The sequence below is a fragment of the Mustela erminea genome, chromosome 6, assembly GCF_009829155.1.
Source record: "Mustela erminea isolate mMusErm1 chromosome 6, mMusErm1.Pri, whole genome shotgun sequence".
Classification (NCBI taxonomy): Eukaryota; Metazoa; Chordata; class Mammalia; order Carnivora; family Mustelidae; genus Mustela; species Mustela erminea.
This window is the reverse complement of record NC_045619.1, coordinates 1,598,247-1,614,341: the sequence shown is the minus strand read 5'-3', so window position 1 is coordinate 1,614,341 and position 16,095 is coordinate 1,598,247. Positions and strand designations below refer to the sequence as shown.

General features: G+C 66.4%; 1 protein-coding gene across 2 annotated transcripts in view; it reads left to right on the top strand.

Annotated features, from left to right (window-relative positions):
* Positions 1-16,095, top strand: part of TAFA5 (TAFA chemokine like family member 5) — a 171,680-nt gene that overhangs the window by 107,847 nt on the left and 47,738 nt on the right. For both annotated transcript variants that reach the window (XM_032345891.1, XM_032345890.1), the window contains exon 2: positions 2,301-2,450. In XM_032345891.1, coding sequence (XP_032201782.1) covers positions 2,301-2,450 — 150 coding nt within the window. The remainder of the gene's footprint in view (positions 1-2,300; positions 2,451-16,095) is intronic.

The window sequence follows — 16,095 nt, the reverse complement described above, 5'->3', positions numbered from 1 at the left end:
GCTGACACACCCCGAGGACTCTGGAGCCCGGCCGGGCGGTGGCGAGGGGCAACGCTGTCCGCCAGCAGAGCTTCCGACAGCGGCGGGACGGAGGACTCCCAGCTGCAAGTCACAGCGTCCAACGGGCCTGTGAGCCCCGGTGTCCCCGAGTGCCCGGCCGGCTCACACGCGTGGCTCCCGTGGTCGCGTCTTGTGGCAAGAAGAGCATCGCGTCCGTCCCAGTGCTCTTCCCGCTGTTGCATTTGTCCACGTGCCGGTTCGTGGCCGCTCCGTTCTCTGAGCGGCTGTAACTCTTCCTGTAATCAGCTCGTGGAAGTCCAGGCCTGCGGCCAAAGCCTTCCGGGGGTGGTGCTGGGCACTGCCCCACCCCGAGGGGTTTTGCTCCACATGGCGAGGGGCCCCGGCGTCCAGGGAAGAGCTGCCCGAGAGACCCCACGGGCCGCCCTCGTCCTGCACCTGTGCGGTGTCCCCAGCAAACTCTGTGTGCCGCCAAGGGCAGGCTCTGGTCACCGCACACAGTCACACTGAGCCCAGGGCTGGGCGTGCCCAGGGCCCACCACCGCTGCCGCACCCGTGGCTCTTGGCTCTAACTGAGACTCGGCACCCCCAGGGTCGAGGGTGGGCTGGGTGGCTCTCGTCTGCTCTACGTGCCTCGTCCGGCCAACTTGGTGATGCCTGGTTTGGACCCGGCTCCCTGGGTGGGCTGGGGACCTCCACGTGACACGGGTGACAGAAAGGCAGGGCCAGTCTTGTGCAGCGAGCTGCCTGGAGGGCCCGGGGTCTGCTGGGGAGGAAGGGCCTGCAGTGACAGCAGGACTGTGGACAAGGAAGGACACTGGGGCTGAGAAACGCTGCCGGGGGTCCCAGGAGCTGCGGGCTTTCCCTCTGAAGGGAGGGGACGGCCCCTCCCCCCACCTGCCCTCAGGCCCCTCAGGTTGGCGTCTTTTCTCTGTTGTTCCGTTGTTCTGAGGTGCACACCCCCACGATACTGTGCCGTCTCACCCTTGGCCCCCACGCGATGGGCGGGCTGGGCCCCCTGCATCTGGGCATCTGTATGAGGTCGACTGCCCAGCTGGCAGGAGCCCCTCGGGGCACCGTGACGTCTGCTTCTCTCGCATCATGGGCCCAGGGTCCAACATCGTGGACAGTATACAGCAGGTGCCTACTGTTTGCCCAGGGAATGGAGGCACAGGCCACGAGCAAATGGGACCTCTGGTGGTTCTCCGGAGTGGACATGCAGGTGGGGCGTGGCTGCGTGGCTGGGGGCAGCTGGTGCCCTGGCCTGGGGAGGGACCTGAACGGCTGAACACGGGACGACCTCCGTCTCCCATGGGGCGATTTTGCCAGTTTCCGTCTGTCCACCCTCCGTCTACAGCTGACACCGTCTTTATTGTCCGCGTGAGCATCCGACACTTAGTGGAGGGCACCGGTGTCCCAGGCAGAGGGACGTCCTGCGGAAGGCAGGGTTCTTCTTCTGCCGGGATGTGGACCCCCTGGGCCCTCAGACGGACAGTCGCCCCCGCTGGGATTTAGGAGACAGGAGGGGAAGGGGAAGCCACTTCACTGGTTGACTTGTCCCGTTCAAGGTCAGCGTGTCCCTTCTGTATGTGCCGCGCTGGCCCAGAGACAGACCAAGGCCCGAGGTCCCTGTTGTCCCCAGTCCTGTGCCCATGAACTCTGGGGAGCTGCGGCCGTGTCCACGTGGGGAAGCAGGAGTGAGGGGCACATGCAGAAGCGTGTGTGCACCTCTCACATGCGTACGTGTGTGTGTGTGCGTGTGTGTGCGCGCACCAACCAGCCTGTGTCGGGGAGAGGAGGTCCCGGATGGCCCGGCGTGGCTGGTGACAGCCAGGTCCCCGCTCTCAGCCAGTCCCATATGGCGGGGTTTTCTCCCTCACTGCCGTTCACAGAACCGGCGAGGGTCTTTGCTGCATGCTCTGCCCTCAGGCCAGGCTGCGTGGAGACCCCGGGGCCCAGCCTGGAGTCCGACAGCCCTGCTCCGTGCAGGCCGGCCCCTTCCACCAGACTCCTGACCGCGCGACGCGGCCCTTTCATTTCCGGGCGTGGCAGCCGGGGCCACGTTTAATTTCCTGGCCGCCGTGAGCTGTGTGGAGCGGAGCCCACGGGCCTGACCTGGCGCCAGCGCTGGGGAGTGTGTTCCCGATGGCAGGGGTCTGAGACGCATGCGCCGGGGACACGGCTGCCTCCCTGCGCCCCCAGGGCCCCTCCGTGGGTGGGAGGGCTGCGCGGCTCGTCCTCTGGCGGCAGACACTCAGCCGGCGCCTGTGCCTCTCTTACAGGTCAGCTGGCCGCCGGCACCTGTGAGATCGTGACCCTGGACCGGGACAGCAGCCAGCCTCGGAGGACGATCGCCCGGCAGACGGCTCGCTGTGCCTGCAGAAAGGGGCAGATCGCGGGTACCACGAGAGCCCGGCCCGCCTGCGTGGACGGTAAGAGCCCACAGCTAAGGACCCCGCCAAAGGCTGGGGCGGCGAGGTGCCACCTGACACAGCGCGCCGCACCCCTGCCCCAGCCCAGGTCATCTGCGAGGGCCTCCTGTTCTCTGGGTCGGGCCTTGGGCTGCACAGTCCCCATGGGGTGGTGGCACCCGGGCGGTGTTGGCTCGTTTGCAGTGTGGTGTCTGTGGTGCTGCGGGGGCACACGGGGGGCGAGGAGCCTGGGTGCCGGGCGTGCCTGCAGGGACTTGCTGGCCCCCTGGAGTTGCATGGGCAGAGGGGAGCGGAGGCCGTGCCTCACATAGGATGGCTGTGGCCCGGACGCCGTTACGTCCGTCACCTGTGGCTTCTCGCTGAGGCTGCCCGCAGGGCGTGGGCTCCTCCTGCTTCGGGCTGGGCAGGCATGAGGCACCCGTGGTGACCCCATCCCCTCGGGTGTGTGGGAGGTGGCGCCAGCATCCCCGCGGCCTCCAGATCAGGCTGTCCGACAGCGGAGGGGCACCGCGTCGGGGATTGTCTTTGAAACAGAATCGAATATTCTAGAGGAAGCGCAGGGAGCCCTCACAGTGGCTGTCCGGGCGGCTGCGCCATCCAGGTTGAGGGGGGAGCTCTGTGTGGCCCAGCAGGAACCCTGGCCCCCCGCGGCACTCAGCACGGCCTCCCCACAAGCTAAGAGCACCAGAGACTGGCCAGAGCTCTGCCCGGAGCCCTGTCACTGGAGAGGGCAGCCTTGTGGGGTCAGCGGGTTCCCGGGGGCCGGCAGCCCCATGCAGGGGTGTGCTGGGGCCTTGGTTCCTTGGGGAGCTGCAGGATGTGTGGTCAACCGCACGATAAGACAGCCGGGTGCCTGCGGTCACCCCTGCCCTTTGCTCCCAGGAGCCTCTGAGTGGAGCTCTGGGCACCAACCCCATCTGGCCACCTTTACCCGGGAGTCCCTTCCTGCCGATCTGTGACCCCGGGGCCCATGCAGTCCTCACGAAGGTCTCACCTGCGGAATGCAGCAGGTGCCGAGCACAGGACTAGCACATCTTCAGGGCTCAGGGCATGGCAATGCACGAGTGGTGATGGTGGGGCCACCCCGGGAGTGAGGGCAGCTTTCTCATGGGCCAGGCAGGCCCCAGTGTGGCCCCCAAAGTCACAGCAGCCCCCAGGGCAGGAAAGAGGAGAGCCACAGGGCCCCCTTGCAGGATAGAGACCGACTGGCTTGAGGTGCCCCTGCCCCCAGCATCACCAATGAGACTGTTTGAGGGCATCTGGGGACACGGTGGGGCAGTGAGTCTGCCTGGACCTCCAGCGGCTCTGGGCCTCTGGCAGGGTGGGCAGGGGGTGGAGGGGAGCAAGCCTGGCCCCGCCGCACCCCATCCAGGCACCCCGTGCACCTTTGGGGCTGAGCCGGCTGCTCCGCCTGGCCAAGGGGGGCCTGCGGGACCCAGAGTACCCTGGAGGCCCAGCCGGGCTCCCAGCGGCCCCACCCCAGCCCAGCCCCTGTGTCGGCAGCCTTCTGGCCCCCACGGCCACGTGCCCCACCCCCGCCCTGCACTGCCAGCCCTGGTGCCGGGGGCCGCGGGCCCACAGGAGCATCTGGAGGACCTGGCGCTCCGAGGAGCTTGTCCCGGAGGCTGGTTTTGTCTTCTAGACGTTGTCCGTCCGTCCGCAGTAGAAGCACCTGTCGGCCGGCGTCCCCAGAAGGTGCACGCTTGGGCCAGTAGGCGGGGCTGCTCCAGGCCGCCTGGGCATTCGGGAACTCCGGCTGCCGGCCTGATTCCGCGTGAATTTGGGCCACTCAGCTGTACTCGTCCCCACGCTTCCCGCCCCGTCCGGCTCCCGGCTCCGGAGCCGCTGCCGGTGACAGAGCTGCTCCTCCTTGCTGAGGCCGATTCTGCCCCGGGCGGGGTGAGGGTCGCGTGCCCAGGCGGGCGCTCACAGCGGCGTCCCTGCCTCTGTCCTGTTAGTCCCGCGAGCCTGCAGGGAGGCTTGGGGTCGGGGCCGCCACTCACGGAGTCCGGGTCCGCTCCTCTGCAGCCATGTTCTCGCCCTCCCCTGCGAGCCTCCCGCACCTCAGGAGCGGCTCCGGAGACCCGGATTGAACCCGGCCGCTTCCGGGGGCGGCGGGACAGACGAGCCGGCTCGAGTCTGCACGGCGGGCGATTTCCCGGCTGCGTCTCACTTAATTTTTGCTCTTCCGGTTTCCTGCTCTGTGTGCAGTTTCCTCCCGTGGGACGGTGCCCGCGAAGGAGAAGACCTGAGCCTTCCTGGGGGGTCGGCACCCGTGCGAGCCGGACCGCAGCGGGGGGCGAGGCCGACCCTAGTGTTCACGCCGCGGGGGAGCTGGGACGAGGGAGCGCTCCTGCGTCTGCGCACCTGTTTGCTGACGCGTTCATTCCCTCCTTCCGTCATTCGTTCGTTCAGATACAGCGTGTGCTCCGGGGGGGCTGACTCTGCTGGGGGCTGGGGCCCAGGCTGTGGGGCAGGGCCTGTGGGTCCCCGGGGCACGACCTTCTCTTCCTGGAAGGCCTGGGACCCTGGCAAGGGTCTGCAAGGGGCATTTGAACAGGGTATTGAAGGATGAAGAGGAGCTCACCAGGGAAGCTTCTCTTCCGGAAAGGAGGGGGGAGTCCTGGCTGCGACTTTGAGCCCCAAGCGTTTCTGGGGGGACGTCTGCCCAGCCTGCCCTTGGCCGCACCGTGACCCCCTCCTCCTGCGCACACTCTTTCCTTCCACTTAAATGTCAGGACAAGAGGCTCCGAAGCAAGCCGCAGTCCTCTCTGCCAGGCCGCGCGTCCTCAGCACAATACAGGCGCTCCAGCTTGCCCCCGGGGTGTCCTGGTCGTAGACACGGCAGTCCGTGGTATCCGGGCACGCTGTGGGCCTGCACCCGTGGCGGCAGCTCCGCGCAGCCCCGAACTCCCCTGGCCCCGTCGGCAGGAACGTGCAGGCCCTGTGCCTCCGCAGGGGTGCCGTGAGGGCCGAGGCCCTTCTTGAAAGGAAGCAAAGTAAAGGAAGCAGGTGCAGCCCCGCCCCCAGCTATGGGGGAAGGGAGAGGTGTCCCTGGGACCCTGGGGTGGGGGCCCCAGGTCTGAGCTCCACGCAGGCCTGCCCTGAGGGCCGCAGCCTGTCTGAGGAGCAAGAGGGTGACCGGCTGGCATTCTGGCTAGAGAGACTCTGAGGAAGTGACAGGTCCCATCAGTGTCCAGCCAGCCATGCGCTCTGATGGCCCTGCCAGGCTCCTGGCCGAAAAGCCCACCTGTCTTCCAGGGGGACCTTGTCTTTTGTCCCTGAGGAGGGAATACAGCACGCCATGCGCCTGCACGGGAAGTTCAGAACTGTAACGTGCCCCTCCTTTCCAGGGGTGCCTGGGTGCCGGGAGTCCTGGGGGCGGAGTGGGGGAAGGTGTCGTCTGCGGTCCCCTGTGTGCGGGCCGGCGGAGGCTGGCAGGCTGGGCCCCCGTCTCCAACCGCAGACTGGACACGGTCGGCTCTGCCTGTCTGGTACAACGTGTAGACGCTTTTTCTAAGCACCACCCGCTTTGCCCAACCCCGGGAGCCACCGGGAGCCACCGGCCACCGTCCATTCTCTCCGGCAGTGGGTAATACATGTGTCCTAGTCGTGGCCTGGGTGCCCTGCCGGCGACGCGCAGAGCAGGGGCAAACGTTGGGGCTTTGTGCGTGGATGGGGCTGTGGTTCCTGAGGAGCGTGGGACCCTCCATCCGGGGAGGGAAAGGTCCAGAGACAGCGGGAAGGACACGAGTGGGCGCTGGCGTGCGGGAGCGTGAGGAGCGAAGCGATCGGCCGCGAGCCCAGGGCTGCTTTCCAGGCCGTGACCGTGTTCTCCGCTGCTGGTGGGGGCACAGCTCTGTCCACGAGGACGGCGGGCGGCGCGCTGCAGGTGTGTGACTCGCGGCGCCGTGACGCGGTCTGCATTCGAGGAGGAGGGCGGCCCGTGGGGCCGCGGGAGACTCCGCCCCAGCCCAGCCCAAGCCACCCGGGTGACGAGGACGGGGTCAGGCGGGGGCTGTCCTGCGGCCTGGTGGGGGCTGCGGATTAGACAGAAGACGGTGACCCGGGAGAGGCTCGTGTGGACCGCCGTTTCCCAGGCTCCGGGTGGAGAAGGGCTGACGTTGGTGAGACACAGTAAAAATAAATCACTGGGAAAAACAAGGCTTCGGAAAGCACTCAAGTCGGCGTCTGTTTTTGTTAGACTCGGCAGCCGCTGGACCACGCCGGCTGTCCCCCATTCAGCGCCAGCTCTCCAGATGCGGGCGGCGGGGGCGTCCAGGCCCACTGAGAGCAGCACGGGGCTGAGGAGGGGGAGGGAGGCCCGAGGCTCAGGGAAGGACCCTGGGGCCGTTTGGATGCTGGCGGAGGGGATGGGTGAGCAGGCAGGGCTGGGCTGGGGGTCTGGACCTGGGATGTGGGGCTGGTGCCTTGTTCCTCCGGCTGGTGGGAGGCTGGGGGGCTCTTCTCCCCACCCAGACTCTGCTGGGGTCGCCCACTGCAGAGCCCCAGGAACCCCGGGGCCTGGGTGCAGGAGAGACAGGGTGACAGCCGTCACAGGAGAGGCCGTGTGTCACCAGATGGCAGCCGGGCTTGGGGGAGTTCTGGGCTTTTCCAAGTCTTGATGGGAGGAGAGAGAGTCTGCCGGGGACAGCGGAGCAGAGGGGTGTGAAGACACCCAGCCAGTGTGTCTCCGGGCTGTGACCCAGGCTGGTCTCTCTGTTGTGTCCCCAGGCTATGACTCTGGACTCTAACCCCAGGCTGTGTCCCAGGGTGTGACCCCATGTTGTGTCCCCAGGCTCTGTCCCCAAGCTGTGACTCAGGCTGTGTGAGAGAGGAGGAGGGGCTGTCTCGGGGCCGCAGGAACTGAGGGACTCACGGGGCCTGGAGCAGCCTGGGAGCTCAGGAGGCTTCCCAGAGCCGCTGAGTGCAGAGTCCAGGGAGGCGGCCACGCCCACCGCGGCCACGCCCACCGAGACCACGCCCACCGCGGCCACGCCCACCCGCCCTGCTCCCTGGGCTGAGCCCTAGGTTCCCAGGCCCTCCGGGCAGGCACGAGTGGGAGACAGGGCGCCCCACGTCCACCTGCAGCACCGGGCGGAGCCCCAGCCGCTCTGCCGGAGAGGAAGCAGCCTCGGGGGCGGGCGGGACGCAGAGTGGACAGTGGCCCTCGTGCTTGCGGGGAGGCTTGTACGCCTTTCGGTACCTAGGAAACTGGGTGTGAGGATTTAAGTACAGTTGGAACCGTGTATGCGTGTGTGTGCGCGTGTGTGCGTGTGCGTGCATAGGTCTGTGCGTGCTTGTATGCGTGTGTATGTGTGCGTGTGTGTGTATGCATGTGCACGTGTGTGTGTAAGTGCGTGTGAGTGTGTGTGCACGTGTGCACGTGTGCACACATGCCTGTGCAGCTGGGCACTCACGGGGCCTCTGGCGGGTCCCCGAGGCTCCAGCAGCTGCGGGCAGAGCGGCTGCGGCGGGTGTGAGCAGAGGCGTGGTCCTGCCCGGCCCCCCTCCCGGCGTGAGGACGGCCTCCCTCACCTGGTGTTGCCGGCCTTCTGGGGCCACCAGAACCGCCCGTGTGGGGTGCTGGAGCTAGCGGTGGCCTGGGAGCGTGTGCTCAGTGTCTGGGGGTCTCGTGAGCTGACCGCTACGTACGGCCGGAATTAAAAATTACGTCGCATAAATATACCCGAGTAAAGTCTGTTCAAAGCAAAGATACCAGGGGTACCTGGGGGGCTGTCAGGGCAGCGTCCGACTCTTGGTTTCGGCTCAGGTCGTGATCTCAGGGTCGTGGGACCGAGTCCTCATCAGCTCCTCAATCAGCGGGGGTCTGCTGGAGACTCTCCCTCTCCCTTTGTTCCCCCATTTCCCCCCAGAAAAACCTTTCAGAAAAAATAAACAAAACAAACATATCCATTTGGGGGACGGTAAAAAATGACGAGCTCAACTCCAACACGGGAGAAGACAGACCGTGGTAAGGCCCGGAAGGGAAACCCGGGAACCAGAATCGAAGAAGCAAGAACCAGAGTCTTACCTCAAGATAAGCTCGGTCAGCAGACTGCCGGGGGCGGGGGCGATCTCCCAGGCTCGGCCGTACAGGAGAGGACCGCCCCCCGCTTCCCGGAGACGCCGTGCGCAGCGGTGTGTGCACACGCCACGCAGCCTAGACGACGCAGGCACGGCCCAGAAACACGCACACGGACTCAGGAAGATGCATAAGGAATTAACGCCAGCCCTTCTCAATCTCTTCCAAAAACACGCAGCAAGAGGAGGCCCTTCTGACCCGCTGCGGGAGGCGAGCGTCCGCCTCACACCGTAAGCATCAGGCGGAGACTGTCGGGGTCTCCGGGCCCTCTGGGTGTCGTGCCGGTCCAGACCGCGGAGGCCAGGGGCGCCCTGGGAGGGCTGCATGACGCGGCACCTGGGACTCGCCTTGGGGTGTGAAGTCAGTTCCACTTCTGGAAACCCATACAGATGCCACACTCACCGAGTCCGGAACAAAACCCTGTGTTTGTGTCAGGAGCCGCAGGAAGAGCATTGAAGGAGTCTGACGGCGCATCGTGGGGACGACCCTCAGACTAGGGAAGGAAGAGTTTCCCATCATAACGGAGAACACAGGAGATGCCCACCCGTGACGCCGTCCCCAGCGGAGGGAGACCGGGTGCTTTTGCCCCAACTTCAGGAACACGCCGCGTGCTCCTCCCTTCCATGCGGCATCGTCCTGGCGGCTGTCCTGGGCAGCTGCGCGAGAGGCACGAGCGAGAGGCTGGTCCGCAGGGAAGAGAGAAAGCCGTCCGCTCCCGGGCGAAGCCGTCTTTCCTGATGAAATCGTCGGGAATCCACGCACACGCTTGGAGCCAAGAGAGGATCTCGGCAGGTTGCGGACAGAAGATCGACATGCAGGGATCGGACGTCTGTGCGGCGGCGCTGAGCCGTCTGAAAATGATCCTGAGGAAACAATCCCAGTTACTCCCAGAAACCCGGAATAGTCCAGCACAGACGGAACGAGTGCCAGACTCGCGCACCCGGAGCTGTAAGCCGGGATGTGCTGATAATGTCACCTCCCTCCTCCTGCACATTTTAATCAGCATTTGGGAATAATCAGCATGTGTGAGAAGAAGCATCTTTGAGGAAATTCTCTCCAGGAAACCGGGAGCTGATGGGCCCCAGCGAGTGGTGGGAACCTGCGAGCTCTGATTGGGACCATTACCAGGGACGCGCATGGCATTAACTGGGGAAGGGGGTGGGGGGGTCCGCATGGATCCCCACAGAGAGCCACGGGCCACCTCCCCCCGGGCCGCTGTCTTGGCTCAGGGACTCACAGACGCTCCTCCTTGAAGGGCGGTGTGCTCCTGGCACACAGGGCTCTCCCTCTAATGGAGGCCCCCTTCTAAGTTGTCCCACTGCTCTGTCGCCTCCGGGAAGGAGGGCACGAGGGTGCCCTGGTCTGGAGCTCCTCGGCATGGGGGTGGAGGACGCAGGAACACAAGTGCCGAGTCAGGCTGTGGCATCCAGGGAGGGCTTCCTGGAGGAGGTGATGCCTGCAGCCATGATGGGTCATGATTCTCAGGAGCAGTGGGCGTCACTAGGCAGCTCGTGCAGGGAGCTGCGCCTGCCGGGTGCCGTTGTGAGCCGAGTCTGAGGGCCGTGCCGGGGCTCCCCCAGGCTTCCTGGGTGCGGCCGCCGCAGAGGAGGGACACAGGCAGCAGCCCCTGCCTCCTGTGCGCGCACTCGGACGCCCAGCACAGGCGCACACCGCTGCTCAGCCCCGTGGCCTCGATATCCGTCCGGGCTGCCGGCAGAGACACACACCCCAGCCGCTGGGGTCCGCCCCGCCCTGGCGCGGCAGGGGGACCCTGTAGAGGGAGAAGCCTGATGCGGCCCTGCCGGCTGCTTCCAGGCTGAGTCAAGGGAGCAGGGCACGGGTCAAGTCGCTGTCCCTGCCTTAGGCACAGCGCAGGGCCTGGACGGAGGGGCCCCGCGGGAGGATGCCGTGAGCCGGGTAGGGCACGGGCGCCCCCCGCCCCGCACTCCTTCCCTCCCTGCGGCCCGTGTCGGTGCTGCGTGAGGCGCAGGTGCTGGCGCTCTGCCGAGGGCGGGGGCTGCCGCGACCTCCCGCGGTGCCTGCGCCTCCGGGTGGGCCCTCCTTTGATGAACACGGAGCCTCCCTCTCTCTTTGATGTTATGGGAGATTTTGAACCCAATTAAATTGCGTGATATGAAAAATAATCAAAGCCAGGGAGATTCTAGATGAAACAATTTTATTTTGATGTTGGGAGAGGCTTTGATCATGGGATATTGGGGAGCCGGGGAGCCTGCCTGCCCTCCGTGGTCTGCCGGTTCTGGGGCCCTGTGCGTGCAGGGAGGGGCAGCCCTGGTCACTCTGGGGCCCCCTGGACACAGCCCCCCATCCCCGTGCTCCTCAAGCAGGGCCCCGGCTTCCAGGGAGGCTGGGCCGGTGGAGGGAAGAGGGGCAGGCGTCCCTGATCGGGATCCGTAGGCCTGCAGGGTGGGGACTGAGTCCTGCGGGCTGAGAGCCTGGATGCTGTCAGATGCCTGTCCTCTAGAAGAGCCTGTCCCTGCCCCCAGACAGTAAATCTGGGGCAGCAGGACAGCATGTGGGCAGAGATCAGCCTGGTGACGGTCGTGATGGGAATGGCCGGGGTGTGGCACTGGCTGTGGGGTCAGGGCAAGGCCCGACCCAGGGCTGGAGGCCCCTCAGGGGGCAGGCAGGTACCCAGAGCGCTCGGCCTCGTGGTGGCAGGTGCGAGTGCCCCGTGGCTCTGTATGTGGGGGCCCAGGGGCAAGTGGGTGGGTCACCTACCTGGGTGGGTGTGAGGTGAGCCGGTCAGCAGGCAGGGACGAGAGGGCCGCTCAGGACACAGGACGGGGCTACATGTCAGGAGCCCGAGGGGCGTCGCAGACGTCAGCGCCTCCCGACCTTGTCCCTGGGGCTGATGGGAGGAAGGAGCCAGGGGAACGGACGGTTCCTTTAATTACCCAGGCCGTCGGCAGGGGCAGACAGCCGCGGCTCGTGCTGGAGTGACACCTGCGCGACAGGGAGGGGCCCGGCAGAGCTCGCAGCCAGCGCCTGACGAGCCGAGGGCAGGTGCACGGGCTCCTGGGACCCAGGGCGGCAGGACGAGGGGCTCTCAAGACCTGCTGGATGGCCATGGCCTGGGCTTGGCTGTTGGGCTCTTACTTCGGTCGTTCCAAGTGTCCTGGGCACATTGTCGAGCCGGTGGCTTGAACAAGGGTCGTATTTGTACCTGGGAAGGGGGCCGTGTTCAGGGTCCGAGGCCGTGGCGGGGTGAGCGGAGAGGCGCCGCTGTGAACCCCAGCCGGCGGAGTGTTTTCTCATGAGCGCGTCTGCCCTTGGGCCGGCGCCTGAGAGCTGAGCACGTCCAGGAAACGCCCCTACACCTTGGCTGCACACGGAGCCGCGGTTCGCAAAACGGGGTGTTCCCAGCCCCCGTGTGTCTACACCGGCACGGCCTCACACCCTCACAGGCAGGCCCGGGTGGACATGTAGGACCCCACGTGGGAGTTAGGAACCGCGGGCGGGTGTGTGTGTGCCTTTTAAAGGCTCCGCGAGAGGTACCCACCCAGGCACATGCACCGATGTGAGCACAAAGCTGGGTGCGTCCGGCCCTGCCGAGCCCGCGGGCACCGTCCCGTCGGGTCCCCAGCACCCCGGGGTCTGTGACGGCGGGGTCGCCTGCCTCAGGGAGTCACACACGTGGAATCGGGCGGTGTGTGGCTTCTCCCGTCGTGTCTACGGGATCGTCCATGTGGAGAGCGGGACTTGGCTAACTTCCCTGCGCTCTGGGACCTCCCTGGAGGGCGGTGCCGGACTGTTCTACAGACGACAGTGTTTAGGGGCCTGGATGCTTGGCTACTGTGGGTACGGCCGCTGAGAACTGGACAGGCCGTCTCCTGGGAGACACATGCACTCGTTTCTCCCGGGCATGTCCCCGGGAGGGGCAGACACACGACGCGGCGGACGTGGCAGGCGTCACCGGGCCTCCCTCCGCATGGCTGTCCCGCTGCACCTGCCCCAGCCGTATGTGCGGGTCCCGTGTGCTCTGTGTGCCAACGCTTGCTGCTGCCAGGGTTTCCCCGTTTGCCGTCCTGCTGGGCGCGGGACGGTGTTTCCTGGTGGAGCGGACGTGCCTGTTGAGCCCTGTCGCCGGGCAGGGTGTCACCGGCTCCTGCAGCCACCAGGGCGCATCTTCAGTGAATGTCTGGCCGTGTCTCCCCGCTTTCCTCGGGCTGCGGCTTCATCCAGTGACTCGGCCGCACGGTCTCTGTATTCCGCGCCCCCGTCCGGGGCTGGCGGTGCAGGTCCTCTCTCCCCTCACTCGGTGGCCGGGCTTTCCCTCGGCCGGCCGGGAGCGGGGAGGAGCAGAGGTGCGCAGCCGTACGCGGCCTGACTTACCACTCTTCCCTCCGACGCGCGGCCTGTGTCGCGTTAGGGAAGGTCGTCCCCCAGGTCTCCCCCAAGGTCGCAGGGTGTTCTCTCCTGCTCTGGCGAGAACGCACGTGGAGGCCCGTGACCCACCGCGGATTAACGTTTCCTGTGGCCTGAGACCGGTTTCCGATTCTGTCCGGTTCTCCGCACGTGGATGCCGAGGGGCCGAGCATCACTTACGGAAAAGGTCCTCCATTCTTTACTCATCATGGCTTCATGTAGCGCCTCAGGGACGTTTGTGAGGCTGAATGGAAGGGATGGGTCTCGTCCGTGATTACGTTCGAGCTAATTAGCTGATCGTCTCTGACCGTCTCCACCGCACGGCGACCAGGGTACTGTCCGTCCTCACACCCCTCCCTGCCGATTCTGAGCTCACGGGACGCCTGCCTCCCTGTCCCTCCTCTGCCTTCGTGAGCCCTCGGTGGGGAGTGTGCGGCAGGGACGTACCGGCTGCTCCCCACGTTCCCCACACCCCAGTGCCGTCTGCAGCCCGGCCCCGGCCTCCAGGCCCGACTACGGGTGGGGTGCTGGCCGCCTGGAGGGGTGGTCCTCCCAGCTGGACTCCCACCGTGAGGGCTGGGCAGCGTCAAAAGAGACGTGTGGCGTCTCCCCCACCCGGGGCTGTCAGCCCACTCACAGAGCCACGCTGGACCCCGCAGACGCTGGGGGGTCCTCTGCCCAATGTGGTCGGGCAGCTGAGCAGGGAAGCCCAGGGCCCCCCTCTGCGCGGAGGGTCCACCCTCTCCTCATGTCGTTGCTGAGAAACGGGCCCGCCCCTTGGTTCCGAAGGTCTGGCTGGAGCAGGTAGCTTTTGTTTGTTTTTCATTGATTTGCTTTATTTTTGGAGAAGTATTAGGTTTACTGGAAAACAGCAGGGCGGAGAGTGGGTTCACATCCTCGTCCCCATTTAGTGCCCCTGGTTCCCGGCACCTTGCACATGCCACACTCGAGAGCCCAAGGTGGATCCGCTGACCACCGCTGACCGGATCCCACAGGCAACATCAGGTTCAGTCTCCGGGTCGTCCGGGCTGGGTTTTGCCACACACACCACGTCACTGACCCAGCATGTCACTAACTCATGCAACAATTGCCCACGGTCTGAGCGCAGACCGTTCCCCAGGGCCGGGGAGGGTCCCTGTGAGAGAGAGACGGGCGCTGGTGTCCAGGAGCAGGTCTACCCCGGCGTGGTCCCCACGGGCACCCGGCTCCGTGCCTGCGGCCAGCACCTTCCTCCCCCCGGGTTTCTGGGGAGGCTGCACAGAGTCTGCCTCTTGCCTCTACTCCCAGGCAGCCGGGGGCGGGGAAGGCGGGAGGTGAGGAGCCGGCCTGAGCGTGGGCCCTGAGGTCAGGCCACCCTCCCCGTGTCCCACCCCCTGTGCAGGACCTGGTGTCGTGGGAGGTGCTGATTCCGGGCGGCCTCGGCGGGGGCTCTCGGGGAGGCCATGGCCAGACCAGAGCTGGTGTCGGATGCCCATGGACAGGGGTCCTATAGAGGGGCCACCAGCCGCCCAAGGGCTGAGGCCGAGCCCTGAAGACAGGACCTGGGCCGCTTGCCCCACGTCCCCCAGAGCCTTCCGCACCTGCCGCACAGAAGTCTTAGGTAACTGAGTCTCCCGACCCTCCATGCTTAGGGCTGTCCTGATGGGGAGCCCAAACCTGAACCCTGGAGGACGGGGGGTGCAGAGGGCAGGCAGAGCAGGCCCCCTGCTTCCTGCCCACGGTCAGCTGGGGCGTCTCTGCCTGGGGACCGGGAAGCAGCCCCTGTGTGAGGAGTTTGGTGGAGGGTCCCGGGCCAGGAGGGAGCCGGGGCCTGCCGCCCCCTCCAGCAGCCTGCGCTAGGGGGAGTGGTCCGAGAGGGCCTGCCTGTGTGTGGGAAGGCGGGCGGCCACTGCCGAGGCGCCGTGATGCCTTTGTCTCTGGCACGTGACAAGGGGGCACGTGTTGCAAGAAGGAGGACAGCAGCTCCGAGTCGGGGGTCGGACTCAGGAAAGCACCGGGACCCTGTGATAACACCCCGTTTCCTGACCAGCTGACGGGATCTTGACGTGCCTCGTCGGCCCCGACGTGGGCGTCGCACGTTAGCAAAGCGTCCTCGACGCTGACTCTGCGTCCGGCCTCCGAGCCGTGTCCCCGTGGATGTTTGTGTCTCACGGGCTTCGCTGGGGCACACACGTGCCTCTGAACGCCCAGGCCGCGTCGTGATTTGCCGCGCGTTAACTCAGTTTCTCTTGCATTCCAAGGGCCGCCAAAAGCATCGACCGGTGGCCGCCAGGGCCACAGAGTTCCTGCCGGGAGCCCGGCACGGTGAGGCAGTGGGCTGCCCGGCCTTGGTGTCGCGGCCCCAGCACGGCACTGGCTGCCCTGACTCGTCCGGCCCGGCCCAGCGAGGCTGCAGGTGGCAGGCCGGGCCGTCAGCCTTCTCGGAGGACAGACCAGGTGCCCAGAGCAGGACTTGACGCGTCTCCGGAGCCCCTGGGAAGGAGGGGACCCGCGCTTCACCACCCCTGGGCTTGTCTGACCCTAACCCAAGACCCAGTCAGGCCTTAGGTACCCCGGTCCCCACTTGGAGCCTGATCAGATGTGCCCGTGTGGCCGGCGAGCCGTCATTTCCGGAAAGGCCACAGGCCGTCCTGCCACGTGCATCGTCGTCGGGGAGGGGCCCACCGTCCCCTGACCTAGGTGTCACCAGCTCCCTACGGCCTCAGGCCGCCTGGAGGAGGGAGTCTGCACCAACCCGCCCGTGTGGCCAGATTCCCAAGGCTGCATGGGGAGGGTTCCCTGTGGAGGAACCCCTGGGAAAGCGTCGGGCAGCATCTGTCCCAGGAGACACAGAGCTCGGGCCTTGCACGCAGACAGCGCAGACCCTTGGGCCCGGCTGCCTCCTGCCCCCCCATTCAGTTAGCTGTGCATGGAAAGGTGCGACCTCTGACCCGTCCCCTGTGTGTTCGGACCCGGCAGCATGTCCCACCCGCTGTCCACACCCATATGAGTCACAGAAGCGGGGGGATGTCAAAGAGCGGGCTGTGCGGGCTCTGACCTCGGGCTGCGCACGGACGTCCTCCAGGCGGGGGAGGCAGGCGTCCGCTCCTGACCGCTCTGCGACCCGGGTGTGCGACCCAGGGTGCTCAAGGGGCAGGGGTCCACTGCCTATAATCCCGCAACTGGCTGCTAGCG